This window comes from Salmo salar, chromosome 23 (genome assembly GCF_965601325.2).
Source record: "Salmo salar chromosome 23, fSalSal1, whole genome shotgun sequence".
NCBI lineage: Eukaryota > Metazoa > Chordata > Actinopteri > Salmoniformes > Salmonidae > Salmo > Salmo salar.
Window position 1 is genome coordinate 4798808 of NC_138313.1, and position 19098 is coordinate 4817905.

The following is a 19098-nucleotide window of genomic DNA, read 5'->3' on the forward strand; positions in this document are numbered from 1 at the left end:
TGTAGTGTGCTTTGCTATTTCCTTCTTAAATCAGGCCCTGAAAGAGAGTAATTGGCCAGGGAAGCTTGCTGATGTATATTTGCTGTAATGTTCTGCCAGCCGGCTGGCTGTCTCGTAGAGCGCATCATCATCTGCGTTGGCCAGGGTAGTGGGGTGCATGGAGTCAATCAGACTCGATGTTGCCCGCAGACTTTTACATCTGTTTGACAGCTGGTGGATAACGCTGTCAAGGTTTACATTAAAGATGTTGACTCTAAAACTTCTCTCTCATCAGACAGTCGCTCGTCCTCGCATAGCTCATCAAAATTATGCCTTGCCTTCCTTCTTCAAGTGTCTTCAAATGCGTTCTGAGCTCCCCATTTGTCGGCAACGGTCTTTGCGGTGACGTTGGCCTTCTCAAAATCCTGTCGGAATCCGGACAGGACCTCTCATGTCCTTGAGTAGGCTGACTGCTCTGTGCAGGTCTGTGTCTTTGGCCTGTAGCATTTTGGAGATGTTCACATTTTCTAAAATCTTAGTCTAAAAAACATTTATTTTTCAGTGCTGCTGCATCATCCCTCTCGTCCTTCTTGTCACGTAAAAGCACAATCTTGGTGAGGGCCTTCATTACGTCCACATATCTGTATCTCAGGGTGGTCATCATATCTAGATGACCAGCGGGTGGGACACAGTCGTTTTAGTTACACTTTCTTTTTCTGATGCAAAATAAAATGTACCACTCAACATTGACCATCTCTTCATGCTATGCCCGAAGAAGGTGTATAACAGTTCAACAGTATCATAAAACTGTTTAATCTCTGGCACATTTTTGACAGAGTCATTAATGAGCCAGGTTAAGATTGTGCGATGCGCAATGCACATAAACAGCAAGCGGCTCTTTTTCTGATATTCTGGCCTGCACACCCGAATAGACCCCGCTCATGTTAGCAGCTCCATCATACCCCTGCTCTCGACATTTTGAAATATTCAGCCCATTATCCTCTATGCTTTTTATGTTGAAGCTGTCTCCCGAAATCCCCAAAACGACTCTTTGATGGTCAGATCTGTGGCGACATTATTTGCATCCCTTATCACTCTCACATAGTGATAGACTTGGCTTAACTGGTCTACTTTGGACACATCCGGTGTGGTGTCCATAATAATAGAAAAATAGGGCTTCCTGCATCTCTCCCTGAATGTCACACTTCACTCGCTCGGCTAAAATATAAATCAGCTCATTTTGGATTTGATGACTGAGATAGTCAACGGATCATGCGGGCGTTCCAAAAGTTATTTCAGAACTGGGTCGTAAAATGACAGCAGTTCAATTACACTGACAAAATTCCCACTGTTGGACTGCCCCAGCTTTTCACGGTGCCCTCTGAAAGCCAAATTACATGATGCAAGTGTGAGATTAGCTATGCGCTCCAACACCTGTCGCCAGAAATTTGCTGCGTACGCACGCCTCTCTCCATCTCTGCGTCAATAGTGCCATTGGGCTTCCATTAGTCATATACCAAACAGACACCCATGTGAATCTGGGATGTCTCTTGACATGCTATTTTGGATGTTAGATGGCGCCAATCTCTCACCCCATTCACCCACACATCAGACAAGGGGCACTCCGATCTCCGAACAGCCAGCAAGGCTCACAATACTCGCAATCTAGCTTGGCCGAATAACATAGCCATGTACGTGGTAATTTGATTCCATCCTTGGTTGTAGTGGTGTAATTCGACTCGGAAAATGGGTAAGAGAGTACATTTTCAGATATTACACATTTCTAATTTTGACAGAAAATTGTTTTCATTCCAAGTTAGTGTAATGTTAGCTAGCTAGCTAACGTTAGCTGGCTGGCTTGCTAGCTAACGTTACATGGATGATCTTATTATTTGTATCTCAGAGCCATTTGCTTGGCTAGTTATAGCCTAATGTTAGCTAGCTAACATTGATCCTGGTTGGTTAGCTACCTGCAGATTCATGCAAGGTAGTAATGTCATGAGTTGGGATTATGGTTCATTGTTTACCTAGCTAGCTACATGTTTTAACAAAAGACTCCACTATGCAAGTAAACGTTTTGGGTGTGATTGTAACGTTTGAGTGTGCCAGAGCGTGGAATAACTGATGAATTTACGAACGCTCAACCCCCGTTGAATATGGCCGGTGTCAGAAAACGTCGTCAGAAAGTGTAATTAAATTGTTGCCAGCAGCCCAGTTACAGTCACCAATGCTCTGGATAACATGAAAAAAAGTCTAACCAGCTCTGCTAGGGTGAGTAAAATGGTGAGAGGGGGGTGTTCTCTCATTTGTGTCCAGAAGTATCTAGCAAGCTAGCCAATGTTAGCCAGTTAGCTTGGGTGCTTGACTGCCATTGTGAGGTCAGAACGCTCGGATCAACCCTACTCCTCTTCCAGAGCGTCCCATGTATGCTCTTAATGTTCCGAAAGCGAAACGCTCTGAATTTACGAAGGACAATCTGACAGCACAGTTGCAGTAGCCAACGCTCTGGATAAAATAAAAACAGCCTAACCAGCTCTGCAAGGGTGAGTAATGTTCAGTGAGCTGTTCTCTCATTTGTGTCTGGAAGTAGCTAGCAAGTTGGCCAATTAGCTTGGGAGCTTGACTGCTATTGTTAGAACAGAATGCTCAGATCAGCCCTTAAAGAGATGGGTGGGGCTAAAGTTTAAGAGGGTGTGAACAATGTTGAATGGGTGTAGACAAAGAAGAGCTCTCCAGTTGGTACCAAAACATTCAAAGGCCATTTTCTCAAAAGTGAGGTTACAAGTTTATCAACTTTCAAAGCAGAATTACTTTCCATTTGTTCCTCAAATGCAGTGTATGATATACCATTTTATAGCTCTGTGTCTCTGCTTTTATCCAATGTAAAAAACTATTTCAAATTTTGCTACATAAGCCTGAATCAAGGCGGTCGGTGACATTTTAAGAGCAGTAGTATAGGGCCAGGGCCTGACTCTATTGCCTACACTAAGACTCAGTGTGTGGTTGTGGTTAGGGGTGGTGTGTGTCGCTGATGTGTGTCTCACCATCTTTAATGGTGAAGTTGAGGTAGAGTTAATGATGCAAGCGCAAATCGTGGCTGAATCAGGTCACAGCAGAAAGATAAGAGAAGGGAGCCCTGCAGCCTTACAGGCAGACACAGAAACAGCTCCCTGCTCCTCTCCCCCCTCTCCCTCCTCTCCCCCTGCTCCCTGACACACAGCATTTTCATGATATAGTAAGACTGAGAGCCCTGGAAACACTATGAAAATATAAATGACATACCTTGCATGGTTTAACCTTTTTTTAATTAATTTTTATTCAAATTTCAACCTTTATATTTAAATATAGCCCCTCAATTTATTTTAAACCTTTTAATTTACATTAGAACCTTAAAGAGACAATCAACAGTTGCTACATCCATTTTTGGACTTACAAATTAATGATATGTACCCATTGATTCTCGCTCATGAGCTTTGAATACCCCATCAGAACCCAAAATATAAGCTTGTTTTACTCCAATTTTTGAAAACGAGGTAAAATGTAAACATACAATGTATAGCCTTAAAACATGGTTAAACCTATAATTGTGATATCATGAATGGTCATCCCTAGCTCTGTCTATGAATTTGAGAGTGACTGCATTTCTCCAGCCACATCCCTCAGTTTTTTACCAAATCATTGTCAGGGAATTAACTTTGTTATTGTTTCAACTGGTGATTGGCGCTTTAATTTTAGAGACACCTATTTTATGAAAACGTTAGCCATGGATGATGGGTTTAAAGTAACAACTAAGATGTGATGTTGCTCCTACTTACCCGTTCCAGAGTGATCTCCTCATACTCATAATCTGCTTCTGTTCCATTCACCTGAAAGACAAGACATCAGCCAATCAGTATCGTGGGGATCATAAGAGAGCTGTCTCCACTGGCCCAGGAGAGGGTGCCTATGGAAAGATCAAACGTCTTTCCCACTGCAGGTCTCATTTTGATGGCACACTATTCCTCAAAACCCAAACTGGAAGTGTTAAAGAAAGAGGTGTGAGGGACTAGGTACAGTTGAAGTCGGAAGTTTACATACACCTTAGCCAAATACATTTAAACTCAGTTTCACAATTCCTGACATTTAATCCAAGTAACAATTCCCTGTTTTAGGTCAGTTAGGATCACTACTTTATTTTAAGAATGTGAAATGTCAGAATAATAGCAGAGAGAATGATTTATTTGAGCTTTTATTTCTTTCATCACATTCCCAGTGGGTCAGAAGTTTACATACACTCAATTAGTATTTGGTAGCATTGCCTTTAAATTGTTCAACTTGGGTCAAACATTTTTGGTAGCCTTCCACAAGCTTCCCACAATAAGTTGGGTGAATTTTGGCCCATTCCTCCTGACAGAGCTGGTGTAACTGAGTCAAGTTTGTAGGTCTCCTTGCTCGAACACGCTTCTGCCCACCAATTTTCTATGGGATTGAGGTCAGGGCTTTGTGATGGCCACTCCAGTACCTTGACTTTGTTGTCCTTAAGCCATTTTGCCACAACTTTGGAAGTATGCTTGGAGTCATTGTCCATTTGGAAGACCCATTTGCGACCAAGCTTTAACTTCCTGACTGATGTCTTGAGATGTTGCTTCAATATATCCACATAATTTTCGTTCCTCATGATGCCATCTATTTTGTGAAGTGCACCAGTCGCTCCTGCAGCAAAGCACCCCCACAACATGACGCTGCCACCCCCGTGCTTCACAGTTGGGATGGTGTTCTTCGACTTGCAAGCCTCCCCCTTTTTCCTCCAAACATAACGATGGTCATTAAGGCCAAACAGTTCCATTTTTGTTTCATCAGACCAGACGACATTTCTCCAAAAAGTACGGTCTTTGTCCCCATGTGCTGTTGCAAACCGTAGTCTAGCTTTTGTTATTGTGGTTTTGGAGCAGTGGCTTCTTCCTTGCTGAGCTGCCTTTCAGGTTACGTTGATATAGGACTCGTTTTACTGTGTGGATATAGAATCTTTTGCACCTGTTTCCTCCAGCATCTTTACAGGGTCCTTTGCTGTTGTTCTGGGATTGATTTGCACCTTTCGCACCAAAGTACGTTCATCTCTAGGAGACAGAACGCGTCTCCTTCTTGAACGGTATGACGGCTGCGTGGTCCCATGGTGTTTATACTTGCGTACTATTGTTTGTACAGATGAACGTGGTACCTTAAGGCATTTGGAAATTGCTCCCAAGGATGAAACAGACTTGTGGAGGTCTACAATTTATTTTCTGATGATGATGTCAATTAGCCTATCAGAAGCTTCTAAAGCCATGACATCATTTTCTGGAATTTTCCAAGCTGTTTATTAAAGGTACAGTCAATTTAATGCATGTAAACTTCTGACCTACTGTAATTGTGATACAGTGAATTATAAGTTAAATAATCTGTCTGTAAACAATTGTTGGAAAACTTACTTGTGTCATGCACAAAGTAGATGTCCTTACCGACTTACCAAAACTATAGTTTTTAACAAGACATTTGTGGAGTGTTTGAAAAACAAGTTTTAATGACTCCAACCTAAGTGTATGTAATCTTCTGACTTCAACTGTATATACAGTAACAGTCAGAAGTTTGGACACACCTACCTACCTATTATTTTCTATATTTTCTACATTGTAGAATAATAGTGAAGACATCAACACAATGAAATAACACATACGGAATCATGTATTAACCCAAAACGTTTTAAACAAATCAAAATATATTTTATATATCAGATCCTTCAAATTAGACACCCTTTGCCTTGATGACAGCTTTGCACACTCTTGGCATTCTCTCAACCAGCTTCATGAGGTAGTCACCTGGAATGCTTGTCCAACAGTCTTGAAGGAGTTCCCACATATGCTGAGCACTTGTTGGCTGCTTTTCCTTCACTCTGCAGTCCAACTCATCCCAAACCATCTCAATTGGGTTGATGTACGGTGATTGTGGAGGCCAGGTCATCTGATGCAGCACTCCATCACTCTCCTTCTTGGTCAAATAGCCCTTACACAGCCTGGAGGTGTGTTTTGGGTCATTGTCCTGTTGAAAAACAAATGATAGTGTGACTAAGTGCAAACCAGATGGGATGGCGTATTGCTGAAAAGTGCTGTGGTAGCCATGCTGGTTAAGTGTGCGTTGAATTATAAATAAATCACAGACAGTGTCACCAGCAAAGCAGCCCCACCCCATCACACTTCCTCTTCCAAAAATCTCAAATTTGGATTCATCAGACCAAAGGACAGATTTCCATTGTTCGTGTTTCTTGGCACAAGCAAGTCTCTTCTTCTTATTGGTGTCCTTTAGTAGTGGTTTCTTTGCAACAATTCGACCATTAAGGTCTGATTCATGCAGTCTCCTCTGAACAGTTGATGTTGAGATGTGTCTGTTACTTGAATTCAGTGAAGCATTTATTTGGGCTGCAATCTGAGGTGCAGTTAATTGCCAATTTAGGAGGCTGGTAACTCCAATGAACTTATCCTCTACAGCAGTAGTAACTCTGAGTCTTCCTTACCTGTGGCGGTCCTCATGAGAACCAGTTTAATCTAGCCCCTGATGGTGTTTGCTTCTGCACTTGATGAAACTTTCAAAGTACTTTAAATTTTCGGTATTGACTGACCATGTCTTAAAGTATTGATGGACTGTCATTTCCTTTTGCTTATTTGAGCTGTTCTAGTCATGATATGGACTTAGCCTTATTTGGTAAAATACCATCTTCCATATACCTTGTCACAGCACAACTGATTGGCTGAAACTCATTAGGATGGGAATAAATACCACAAATTAACTTTTAACAAGGCACACCTGTTAATTGAAATGCACTCCAGGTGACTACCTCATGAAGCTGGTTGATAGAATGCCAAGAGTGTGCAAAGCTGTCATCAAGGCAAAGGGTGGCTACTTTGAAGAATCTAAAATATATCTTGATTTGTTTAACACTTTTTTGGTTACTACATGATTCCATATGTGTTATTACATAGTTTTGATTTCTTCACTATTATTCTACAATGTAGAAAATAGTACAAATTAAAAAATAAACTTGAATGAGTAAGTGTGTCCAAACTTTTGACTGGTACTGTATGTAGCAGTACTTTAGCTATAACAAACAACGGGTGGGTGAGAGAAGAGCAGAGCAGAGCTGACCACTCAGTAGCAGCCTAATAAAGGGCAGCGCAGGCTGGCTATCCATGTGAAATCCCCTCTGCTCTGTGGGGAATACTGCAGCGTTCTGTAGCAGGCAGGCAGGGAGGCGGCAGAGCTTTCTGAGCAGTGCACAGCGCTAATGCTGTCTTCCTGTGTGGCACGGGGAGGGGATAATCTCCATGGGATTAGAGGTGATAGCCATGTTGGGAAAGAGCGGATCACAGAAGGGCTGCTCTGTCCCTGCCTAACTACAGTACAGTGGGGCAAAAAGTATTTAGTCAGCCTCCAATTGTGCAAGTTCTCCCACTTAAAAAGATGAGAGAGGCCTGTAATTTTCATCATAGGTACACGTCAACTATGACAGACAAAATGAGAAAAAAAATCCAGAAAATCACATTGTAGGATTTTTAATGAATTTATTTGCAAATGATGGTGGAAAATAAGTATTTGGTCACCTACTAACAAGCAAGATTTCTGGCTCTCACAGACCTGTAACTTCTTTTTTAACCTGTTTAGGATAGGGGGCAGTATTTTCACGGCCGGATAAAAAAACGTACCCGATTTAATCTGGTTATTACTCCTGCCCAGAAACTAGAATATGCATATAATTATTTGATTTGGATAGAAAACACCCTAAAGTTTCTAAAACTGTTTGAATGGTGTCTGTGAGTATAACAGAACTCATATGGCAGGCCAAAACCTGAGAAAATTGTATATGGGAAGTGCCCTGTCTGACCATTTCTTGTCCTTCTATAGCCTCTTTATCGAAAATACAGGATCTCTGCTGTAACGTGACATTTTCTAAGGCTCCCATAGGCTCTCAGAAGGCGCCAGAACGTGGAATGATAACTCTGCAGTCCTTGGGCGAAAAACAGTAGGGGTTTTGGAAAGTGGTCGTTCTGAGAACAATGACACTGGTGTGCGCGTGCATGTGACGACTCCATTTTACTTCTTTCAGTGTTTGAACGGATACAACGTCTCCCGGTCGGAATATTATCGCTATTTTACCAGAAAAATCGCATAAAAATTGATTTTAAACAGCGTTTGACATGCTTCGAAGTACAGTAATGGAATATTTTGAATTTTTTTGTCACGATATGCGCCGGCGCGTCACCCTTCGGATAGTGTCTTGAACGCAAGAACAGAACGCAGCTATTTGGATATAACTATGGATTATTTGGAACCAAAACAACATTGGGTGTTGAAGTAGAAATCCTGGGAGTGCATTCTGATGAAGAACAGCAAAGGTAATCAAATTTTTCTTATAGTAAATCTGAGTTTGGTGAGTGCCAAACTTGGTGGGTGTGAAAATAGCTAGCCATGATGGCCGGGCTATCTACTCAGAATATTGCAAAATGTGCTTTCACCGAAAAGCTATTTTAAAATCGGACACCGCAATTGCATAAAGGAGTTCTGTATCTATAATTCTTTTTTTTTTTTTTATGTTTTTTGTGAACGTTTATCGTGAGTAATTTTATGCTAGTTCTGAACAAAACATGCTAATGTAAAAAGCTGGTTTTTGATATAAATATGAACTTGATTGAACAAAACATGCATGTATTGTATAACATAATGTCCTAGGAGTGTCATCTGATGAAAATCATCAAAGGTTAGTGCTGCATTTAGCTGTGGTTTTGGTTTTTGTGACATTATATGCTAGCTTGAAAAATGGGTGTGTGATTATTTCTGGCTGGGTACCCTCCTGACATAATCTAATGTTTTGCTTTCGCTGTAAAGCCTTTTTGAAATCGGACAATGTCGTTAGATAAAGGAGAGTCTTGTCTTTAAAATGGTGTAAAATAGTAATATGTTTGAAAAATTGACGTTTTTGGATTTTTGAGGTATTTGTAATTCGCGCCACGCTCTACCATTAGATATTGGTGTGGCGTTCCGCTAGCGGAACATCTAGATGTAAGATTAACAGGTGTGCGTAATGATGAATCCCATGACCGGTGGTTAGTACTCTGGCGACGTCGTACGCCGGAGGGAAGGAGCAGGAGCAAACGTGACAGTACCCCCCCTCTGACGTGCGGCTCCAGCCATAGGACAACGCCGACCAGGGGGACGACCCCGAGGATGAGGAGCCAGTGATGTTGGGGTCCAAAATGTACTCCACCATAACCCAACACCGCTCCTCTGGGCCATACCCCTCCCAATCAACCAGGGAGTCCAGTAGGGATCTGACAGCATACGCCCGGCCCCCCTCGATGTCCGGGGGGGGGGGGCAGCATCAGCTAGGGGGATCAACCTGAGAAGGGAGACAGTTTTTCCAAGATGGCGCTGCAGTAGGATGTGTGTATCTGTCTTTGTCTTATCCCGTGTAAATAGCCAGTCTTTTTCGTATATATCTTAATCTCATTTTCTATCTACGAACTAAATATACTTTCCTGCAACCTCCTCACCCAATGTGGTATGGATCAGCTATTTTTATTCCTTATAACTGGAACATCCATCAGGAGCTAGCCAGCTAACTAGCTACTAGTATTTGTTAGCCACGGCTAGCGGTCTTTGCCTTTTTTCCCCGTAATAAGCCAGCCTTAGCTCGGACAACACCTGCCAGTCTGCACAGTGCGATATCACACCAGAGCATATCGGACTGCTTCTCTCTACCATATCACCGGATTCCTGCCGCTCTGGATGATTACACCGGATCATTACTCCAGATCATTGCAGCTAGCTAGATGCAACCGAGAAGCTATTGTTAGCTAATGCCTCTGTCCCGAAGCAAGCACCAGCTAGCTTTGAGCTAGCCTTGAGCCAGGCCCATATACCAGCTAATTCTAGGGCTACAATACGTCCTTTGCCAATTGGCCTGGACCCTTTATTGTCGACCCGGAGCACTGCCGATCCATCACAGCTGGACTGCCGACGTGATTGCCCGATGTGGTCTCAATAGTCTATTCTGTTACGATGTCGCCGAAGAACCAACTACTAGCACCGGCCCGCTAGCTTTTCTGAACGCTGTGTCCCCTGCTCGCCTAGCGTAGTAGTGACTACCGAACAGCACCCTGACTGACCTATTGCTGCTCTTTTGACCCTATGATCACTCGGCTACACAGCTGATGCCTCCTGGACTGTTTCAATAACACGGTACCTCATTTTGTTTACCTGTCGGCCCCAGCCTCGAACTTAGGTCTTGTATGTACCCAACTGACCCGCTCTGCACATTCATCACCATTTACCCGTTGTTGTCTTTGCTCTCCTGATCAACACCTGTGATTGCTTTATGGCTCTTTCTAATGTCAATATGCCTTGTCTACTGCTGTCTTGGCTAGTTTTTACTGTTTTATTTCACTGTCCCACTCAAAATGCCTTAGATAGATCTTTCGTCCCACCCCACACAAATGCAGAGACCTCACCTGGCTTAACTTGCCCCTCCAAAGATGAAACCTCTCTCATCGTCACTAAACGCCTAGGTTTACCTCCACTGTACTCACATCCTACCATACCCATGAATCTTTTCTACCACGCCCAAAATTCTGCTCCTTTTATTCTCTGTCCCCAGCACGCTAGACTACAAGTTATTATAGCCTTTAGCCGTACCCTCATCCTTCTCCTCCTCTGTTCCTCTGGGGATGTAGAGGTTAACCCAGGCCCTGTAGCCCCAAGTTCCACTTCTATTCCCCAGGCGCTATCATTTGCTGACTTCTGTAACCGTAAAAGCCTTGGTTTCATGCATGTTAACGTTCGAAGCCTCCTCCCTAAGTTTGTTTTATTCACGGCTTTAGCACACTCCACCAACCCTGATGTCCTAGCCATGTCTGAATCCTGGCTTAGGAAGGCCACCAAAAATTCAGAAATGTCCATTCCCAACTACAACATTTTCCGCTAAGATAGAACTGCCAAAGAGGGTGGAGTTGCAATCTACTGCAGAGATATCCTGCAGAGTTCTGTCATTGTCACAAAAAGAGCCGTGTTGAATAGACCAAACTGCAGCGGGAATATGGATGCTCATGTTTTAATTCAAAAAAGGAGTAACGCATCCACTGGAAACCAATATACACGACAGGAACAGTTTTGCAGGCACACAACACGCAGTGCAAAAACAACTACCCACGAAAACCAAACAAACACACACCTACTTATGGGACTCCCAATCAGAGGCAACTAGAAACACCTGCCTCCAATTGAGAGTCCAGCACCCAAAACTATATATAGAAAAACAAACCTAGAACCTATACCAAACTAATACACCCCACTACACCACACACAAAACCCCATAATACAAATCAAATATACCTCTGCCACGTCCTGACCAAATATAATAGAAATAATACCTAAATATTGGTCAGGACGTGACATTACCCCTCCCTAAAGGTGCAGACCCCGGAATGCACCTTAACCTGTTAGGGCTAGGGGGCAGTATTTGCACGGCTGGATAAAAAAAATGTACCCGATTTAATCTGGTTACTAATCCTACCCAGTAACTAGAATATGCATATACTTATTATATATGGATAGAAAACACTCTAAAGTTTCTAAAACTGTTTGAATGGTGTCGTGAGTATAACAGAACTCATTTGGCAGGCAAAACCCTGAGACATTTTCTGACAGGAAGTGGATACCTGATGTGTTGTATTACCTTTAAACCTATGCCATTGAAAAACACAGGGGCTGAGGAATATTTTGGCACTTCCTATTGCTTCCACTAGATGTCACCAGCCTTTACAAAGTGTTTTGAGTCTTCTGGAGGGAGATCTGACCGAACAAGAGCCATGGAACGATGATGGCCCATTAGACACCTGGCGCGCGAGTTCATGTTGGGTACCCTCGTTCCAATACGTTATAAAAGAGTATGCATTCGTCCACCTTGAATATTATTCATGTTCTGGTTAAAAAAGGCCCTAATGATTTATGCTATACAACGTTTGACATGTTTGAACGAACGTAAATATATTTTTTCCCCTCGTTCATGAAGTGAAGTCCGGCGGGCTTAGATCATGTGCTAACAAGACGGAGATTTTTGGACATAAATGATGAGCTTTTTTGAACAAAACTACATTCGTTATGGACCTGTGATACCTGGAAGTGACATCTGATGAAGAGAATCAAAGGTAATGGATTATTTACATAGTATTTTCGATTTTAGATCTCCCCAACATGACGACTAGTCTGTATCGCAACGCGTATTTTTCTGGGCGCAGTGCTCAGATTATTGCAAAGTGTGATTTCCCAGTAAGGTTATTTTTAAATCTGTCAAGTTGATTGCGTTCAAGAGATGTAAATCTATAATTCTTTAAATGAATATATAATATTTTACCAATGTTTTCTAATTTTAATTATTTAATTTGTGATGCTGACTTGACTGCCGGTTATTGGAGGGAAACGATTTCCTCAACATCAATGCCATAGTAAAACGCTGTTTTTGGATATAAATATGAACTTGATAGAACTAAAAATGCATGCATTGTCTAACATAATGTCCTAGGAGTGTCATCTGATGGAGATTGTAAAAGGTTAGTGCATCATTTTAGCTGGTTTTATGGTTTTGGTGACCCTGTCTTTGAATTGACAAAACATTACACACAACTCTTGTAAATGTACTGTCCTAACATACTCTAAATTTATGCTTTTGCCGTAAAACCTTTTTGAAATCGTAAAACGTGGTTAGATTAAGGAGATGTTTATCTTTCAAAGGGTGTAAAATAGTTGTATGTTTGAAAAATTTGAATTTTGACATTTATTTGGATTCAAATTTGCCGCTCTTGAAATGCACCTGCTGTTGATGGAGTGCACCACGGGGGGGACGCCTGCGTCCCACCTAGCCCATAGAGGTTAAAAGAAAACACAAAAAATCCCCATTACCCCAACAAAACCAAAAAGCAATACCCCCTAAACAATAAGGGAGGGAAGGGAGGGTGGCTGCCGTCAACGACGGCACTGTGCTACACCCTCCCTCCCCAACCCACCTATCCTGGAGGTGGCTCCGGTGCAGGACGTGGACCCTGCTCCACCCTCGGCGTCGCCCACTTCGGTGGAGCCGATAGCTGCGCCAGGCAGACGGACCCCTCGGGCTGGGCCGGGGGACAGGAGGGCCCCTCGGGCTGGGCCGGGGGACAGGAGGGCCCCTCGGGCTGGGCCGGGGGACAGGAGGGCCCCTCGGGCTGGGCCGGGGGACAGGAGGGCCCCTCGGGCTGGGCCGGGGGACAGGAGGGCCCCTCGGGCTGGACCGGGGGACAGGAGGGCCCCTCGGGCTGGACCGGGGGACAGGAGGGCCCCTCGGGCTGGGCCGGGGGACAGGAGGGCCCCTCTGGCTGGGCCGGGGGACAGGAGGGCCCCTCGGGCTGGACCGGGGAACAGTCTGGCCACTCCGGCAGTTCAGCGCAGTCTGGCCACTCCGGCAGTTCAGCGCAGTCTGGCCACTCCGGCAGTTCAGCGCAGTCTGGCCACTCCGGCGACTGTTGACTGGCGGGCAGCTCCGACGACTGTTGACTGGCGGGCAGCTCTGACGACTGTTGACTGGCGGGCAGCTCCCACGACTGTTGACTGGCGGGCAGCTCCCACGACTGTTGACTGGCGGGCAGCTCCCACGACTGTTGACTGGCGGGCAGCTCCGACGACTGTTGACTGGCGGGCAGCTCCGACGACTGTTGACTGGCGGGCAGCTCCGACGACTGTTGACTGGCGGGCAGCTCCGACGACTGTTGACTGGCGGTGCTGGGCTGACGCACTAGACTCCTGATGCGTGGGGCTGGTACTGGACGTGCCGGCCTGGAGACACGCACCTCCATGCTAGTGCATCTAGCGGGAAACACCGGACCGAAAGGGCGCACTGGCGGTCTTGAGTGCAGGGTTGGCATCACCCCTTCCGGCTCGATGCCTACTTTGCCCTGGCACATGCGGGGCGCTGGTACCTTGCCTACCGGCCTGAAAATCCCAGGCCTCACCACAGCCCCAACCCCAAAGCACGGGACCTGTCCAGTCTGCCCTACAAGGGTACGGGGAGCTGGCCTGGGGCTGTAATCTCGCCCCGCCAAATAGCCCTTGTGCCCCCCCCCTAAAAAATTCTTGGGGCTGCCTCCAACATTCCTCCCTCACTTGCCTCTGTCCTCTTCTCCGCTGCTTGGTCCTTTGGTGGTGGGTAGTTCTGTCACAAAAAGAGCCGTGTTGAATAGACCAAACTGCAGCGGGAATATGGATGCTCATGTTTTAATTCAAAAAAGGAGTAACGCATCCACTGGAAACCAATATACACGACAGGAACAGTTTTGCAGGCACACAACACGCAGTGCAAAAACAACTACCCACGAAAACCAAACAAACACACACCTACTTATGGGACTCCCAATCAGAGGCAACTAGAAACACCTGCCTCCAATTGAGAGTCCAGCACCCAAAACTATACATAGAAAAACAAACCTAGAACCTATACCAAACTAATACACCCCACTACACCACACACAAAACCCCATAATACAAAACAAATATACCTCTGCCACGTTCTGACCAAATATAATAGAAATAATACCTAAATATTGGTCAGGACGTGACAGTCATGCTATCCAGGTCTGTGCCCAAACAATTCGAGCTTCTACTTTTAAAAATCCACCTTTCCAGAAATAAGTCTCTCACTGTTGCTGCTTGTTATAGACCCCCCTCAGCCACCAGCTGTGCCCTGGACACCATATGTGAATGAATTGCCCCCCATTTATCTTCAGTTTTTACTGTTAGGTGACCTAAACTGGGACATGCTTAACACCCCGGCCGTCCAACAATCTAAGCTAGATGCCCTCAATCTCACACAAATTATCATGGAAGCTACCAGGTACAACCCTAAATCCGTAAACACGGGCACCCTCATAGATATCATCCTGACCAACCTGCCCTCTAAATACACCTCTGCTGTCTTCAACCAGGATCTCAGCAATCACTGTCTCATTGCCTGCGTCCATAATGGGTCCCGCGGTCAAACGACCACCCCTCATCATTGCCAAACGCTCCCTAAAACACTTTAGCGATCAGGCCTTTCTAATCGACCTGGCCCGGGTATCCTGGAAGGATATTGACCTCATTCCATCAGTAGAGGATGCCTGGTTATTCTTTCAAAGTGCTTTCCTCACCATCTTAAATAAGTCTCTCACAGTGCCATCCATTTTGTCACAAAAGCCCCATATACTACCCACCACTGCGACCTGTATGCTCTCGTTGGCTGGCCCTCGCTTCATATTCGTCGCCAAATCCACTGGCTCCAGGTCATCTATAAGTCTTTGCTAGGTAAAGCCCCGCCTTATCTCAGCTCACTGGTTACCATAGCAGCACTCACCCGTATCACGCGCTCCAGCAGGTATATTTCACTGGTCACCCCCAAAGCCAACTCCTCCTTTTCTTCCAGTTCTCTGCTGCCAATGACTGGAACGAATTGCAAAAATCACTGAGCTGGAAACTTATATCACCCTCACTAACTTTAAGCATCAGCTGTCAGAGCAGCTTACCGATCATTGCACCTGTACATAGCCATCTGTAAATAGTCCACCCAACTACCTCATCCCCATATAGTTATTTATTTTTTTGCTCCTTTGCACCCCAGTGTCTCTACTTGCACATTCATCTTCTGCACATCTATCACTCCAGTGTTAATGTTAAATTGTAATTATTTCGCCACTATGGCCTATTTATTGCCATACCTCCCTAATCTTACTACATTTGCACACACTGTATATAAACATTTCTATTGTGTTATTGACTGTACATTTGTTTATCCCATGTGTAACTGTGTTGTTTGTGTCGCACTGCTTTGCTCTATCTTAGCCAGGTCACAGTTGTTAATGAGAACTTGCTCTCAACTTACCTGCCTGGTTAACCTGTTGGGTCTAGGGGGCAGCATTTGCACGTCTGGATAAAAAAAATGTACCCGATTTAATCTGGTTACTAATCCTACCCAGTAACTAGAATATGCATATACTTATTATATATGGATAGAAAACACTCTAAAGTTTCTAAAACTGTTTGAATGGTGTCTGTGAGTATAACAGAACTCATTTGGCAGGCAAAACCCTGAGACATTTTCTGACAGGAAGTGGATACCTGATGTGTTGTATTGACTTTAAACCTATCCCATTGAAAAACACAGGGGCTTAGGAATATTTTGGCACTTCCTATTGCTTCCACTAGATGTCACCAGCCTTTACAAAGTGTTTTGAGTCTTCTGGAGGGAGATCTGACCGAACAAGAGCCATGGAACGATGATGTCCCATTAGACACCTGGCGCGCGAGTTCATGTTGGGTACCCTCGTTCCAATACGTTATAAAAGAGTATGCATTCGTCCACCTTGAATATTATTCATGTTCTGGTTAAAAAAGGCCCTAATGATTTATGCTATACAACGTTTGACATGTTTGAACGAACGGAAATATATTTTTTCCCCTCGTTCATGACGAGAAGTCCGGCTGGCTTACATCATGTGCTAACGAGACGGAGATTTTTGGACATAAATGATGAGCTTTTTTGAACAAAACTACATTCGTTATGGGCCTGTGATACCTGGAAGTGACATCTGATGAAGAGAATCAAAGGTAATGGATTATTTACATAGTATTTTCGATTTTAGATCTCCCCAACATGACGTCTAGTCTGTATCGCAACGCGTATTTTTCTGGGCGCAGTGCTCAGATTATTGCAAAGTGTGATTTCCCAGTAAGGTTATTTTTAAATCTGGCAAGTTGATTGCGTTCAAGAGATGTAAATCTATAATTCTTTAAATGACAATATAATATTTTACCAATGTTTTCTAATTTTAATTATTTAATTTGTGACGCTGACTTGACTGCCGGTTATTGGAGGGAAACGATTTCCTCAACATCAATGCCATAGTAAAACGCTGTTTTTGGATATAAATATGAACTTGATAGAACTAAAAATGCATGCATTGTCTAACATAATGTCCTAGGAGTGTCATCTGATGGAGATTGTAAAAGGTTAGTGCATCATTTTAGCTGGTTTTATGGTTTTGGTGACCCTGTCTTTGACTTGACAAAACATTACACACAACTCTTGTAAATGTACTGTCCTAACATACTCTAAATTTATGCTTTCGCCGTAAAACCTTTTTGAAATCGTAAAACGTGGTTAGATTAAGGAGATGTTTATCTTTCAAATGGTGTAAAATAGTTGTATTTTTGAAAAATTTGAATTTTGACATTTATTTGGATTCAAATTTGCCGCTCTTGAAATGCACCTGCTGTTGATGGAGTGCACCACGGGTGGCACGCTAGCGTCCCACCTAGCCCCAAGAGGTTAAATAAAAGGTAAAATAAAAATAAACATGAAAAGAGGGTATGTATGTCACCTCATTGACCCTCCGGAGAACCTTGAACGGCCCCACAAACCAGGGCCTCGGTTTCTTGCAGGGCAGGCGGAGTGGGAGCCAAACACGATCCCCAGGATGGAACTCAGGGTTCTCATTGTGGTGACGGTCTGCCTGTTCCTTCTGACGATGGACGGCGCTCTGGAGTCACTCGCCGGAACCACTCATCTACCACAGGAGCCATGGTCTGGCCTGGGGTCCATGGGGCCAGGGCCGTCTGTAAACCCAAAACACACTGGAAGGGGTTCAACCCAGTGGAGGAGTGATGTAGAGAGTTCTGGGTGTACTCGGCCCAAGGAGGGAAACATGCCCACTCACCCTGCCAGTCCTGACAGTAACTCCTCAGGTACCTCCCTAGCTCCTGATTCATCCTCTCCTCCTGCCCGTTAGACTGAGGCCGATACCCGGATGTGAGACTAACCATGACCCCGAGCTTCTCCAAGAAGGCCCGCCATATTCGGGATGTGAATTGGGGGCCACGGTCCGAGACGATGTCCTCCGGAAGGCCATAATTCCGGAAGACCTGCTGGAAGAGTGCCTCAGCGACCTGGAGAGCAATGGGAAGACCAGGAAAAGGGATGAATCGACATGACTTGGAAAATCTATCCACTACCACCAGAATGGTGGTGAAAACATCAGAAGGAGGAAGATCAGTAACAAAGTCAATGGATAGATGGGACCAAGGTCGCTGAGGCACGGGAAGCGGCAGGAGCTTCCCTGCTGAGCATTCCGGGGGGACTTAAGTTTGAGCACACACGGAACAGGAGTTGACATACCGCGGAACTTCCTGCACCAAGGTGGGCCACTAGTATTTCTCAGGGAGGGAATGGATGGTGCGAGAAATACCTGAATGTCCAGCGACGACAGCTGTGTGTGCCCAGGTCAGCAGCCAATCCCTTATCCCTGTGGGAATGTAGATGCACGCGGAAGGACAATTCTCACGAAAGGCCTCGTTGGCTGCGGGAGACCAAACCAACCTACGAGGCCCACCCTTGAGGAGGGAGGTGAGAGGAGTGGCGAGGGTGCTGAAGTTCCTGATGAAACGGCGGTAAAAGTTGGCAAACCCCAAAAACCATTAACACCTTTATGGTGGTTGGGACTGGCCATGACCTTACCGCATCTACCTTCTTGTCCTCCATCCTCACTCCCTGCGGGCTGATTTGGTGCCCAAGAAGGAGACAGTCCTCTGGTGGAATTGGCACGTCTCTGCCTTGACGATCAGGTGGTTAGCCAAGAGGCATTCCTGGACTGCTCGAACGTGAGTGATGTGATCTTCCAGGTTGGTCGAGAAGATCAGGATGTCATCGATGTAAACAATCACCTGATGTCTGAGCATGTCCCTGAACACCTTGTTGACGAATGCCTGGAACACTGATGGAACATTGGCTAAGCCAAAGGGCATCTTCCACTCACCCCCCTCCCGGAAGCGAATGAGAATGTAGGCACTCCAAAGGTCCAGTTTGGTGAAGAACCAGGCCCCGCGGAGCTGCTCGATGGCTGACGGCACCAGCGGGAGAGGGTACCAATACTTTGTGGTGATGTCATTGAGTCCACGGTAATCGATACAAGGGCGTAATCCTTCCTCCTTCTTGGCAACGAAGAAGAAACCAGCCAACGCAGGGGACATGGACCTGCGGATGAAACCCTGCCGGAGGGCCTC

General features: G+C 44.8%; 1 protein-coding gene across 1 annotated transcript in view; it reads right to left on the minus strand.

Annotated features, from left to right (window-relative positions):
• LOC106583961 (discs large homolog 1-like protein) overlaps positions 1 to 19098 on the minus strand; it is a 231982-nt gene that overhangs the window by 114037 nt on the left and 98847 nt on the right. Inside the window, exon 4 of the mRNA XM_014168679.3 lies at positions 3795 to 3845. Within this exon, the coding sequence (XP_014024154.3) occupies positions 3795 to 3845 (51 nt within the window). The remainder of the gene's footprint in view (positions 1 to 3794; positions 3846 to 19098) is intronic.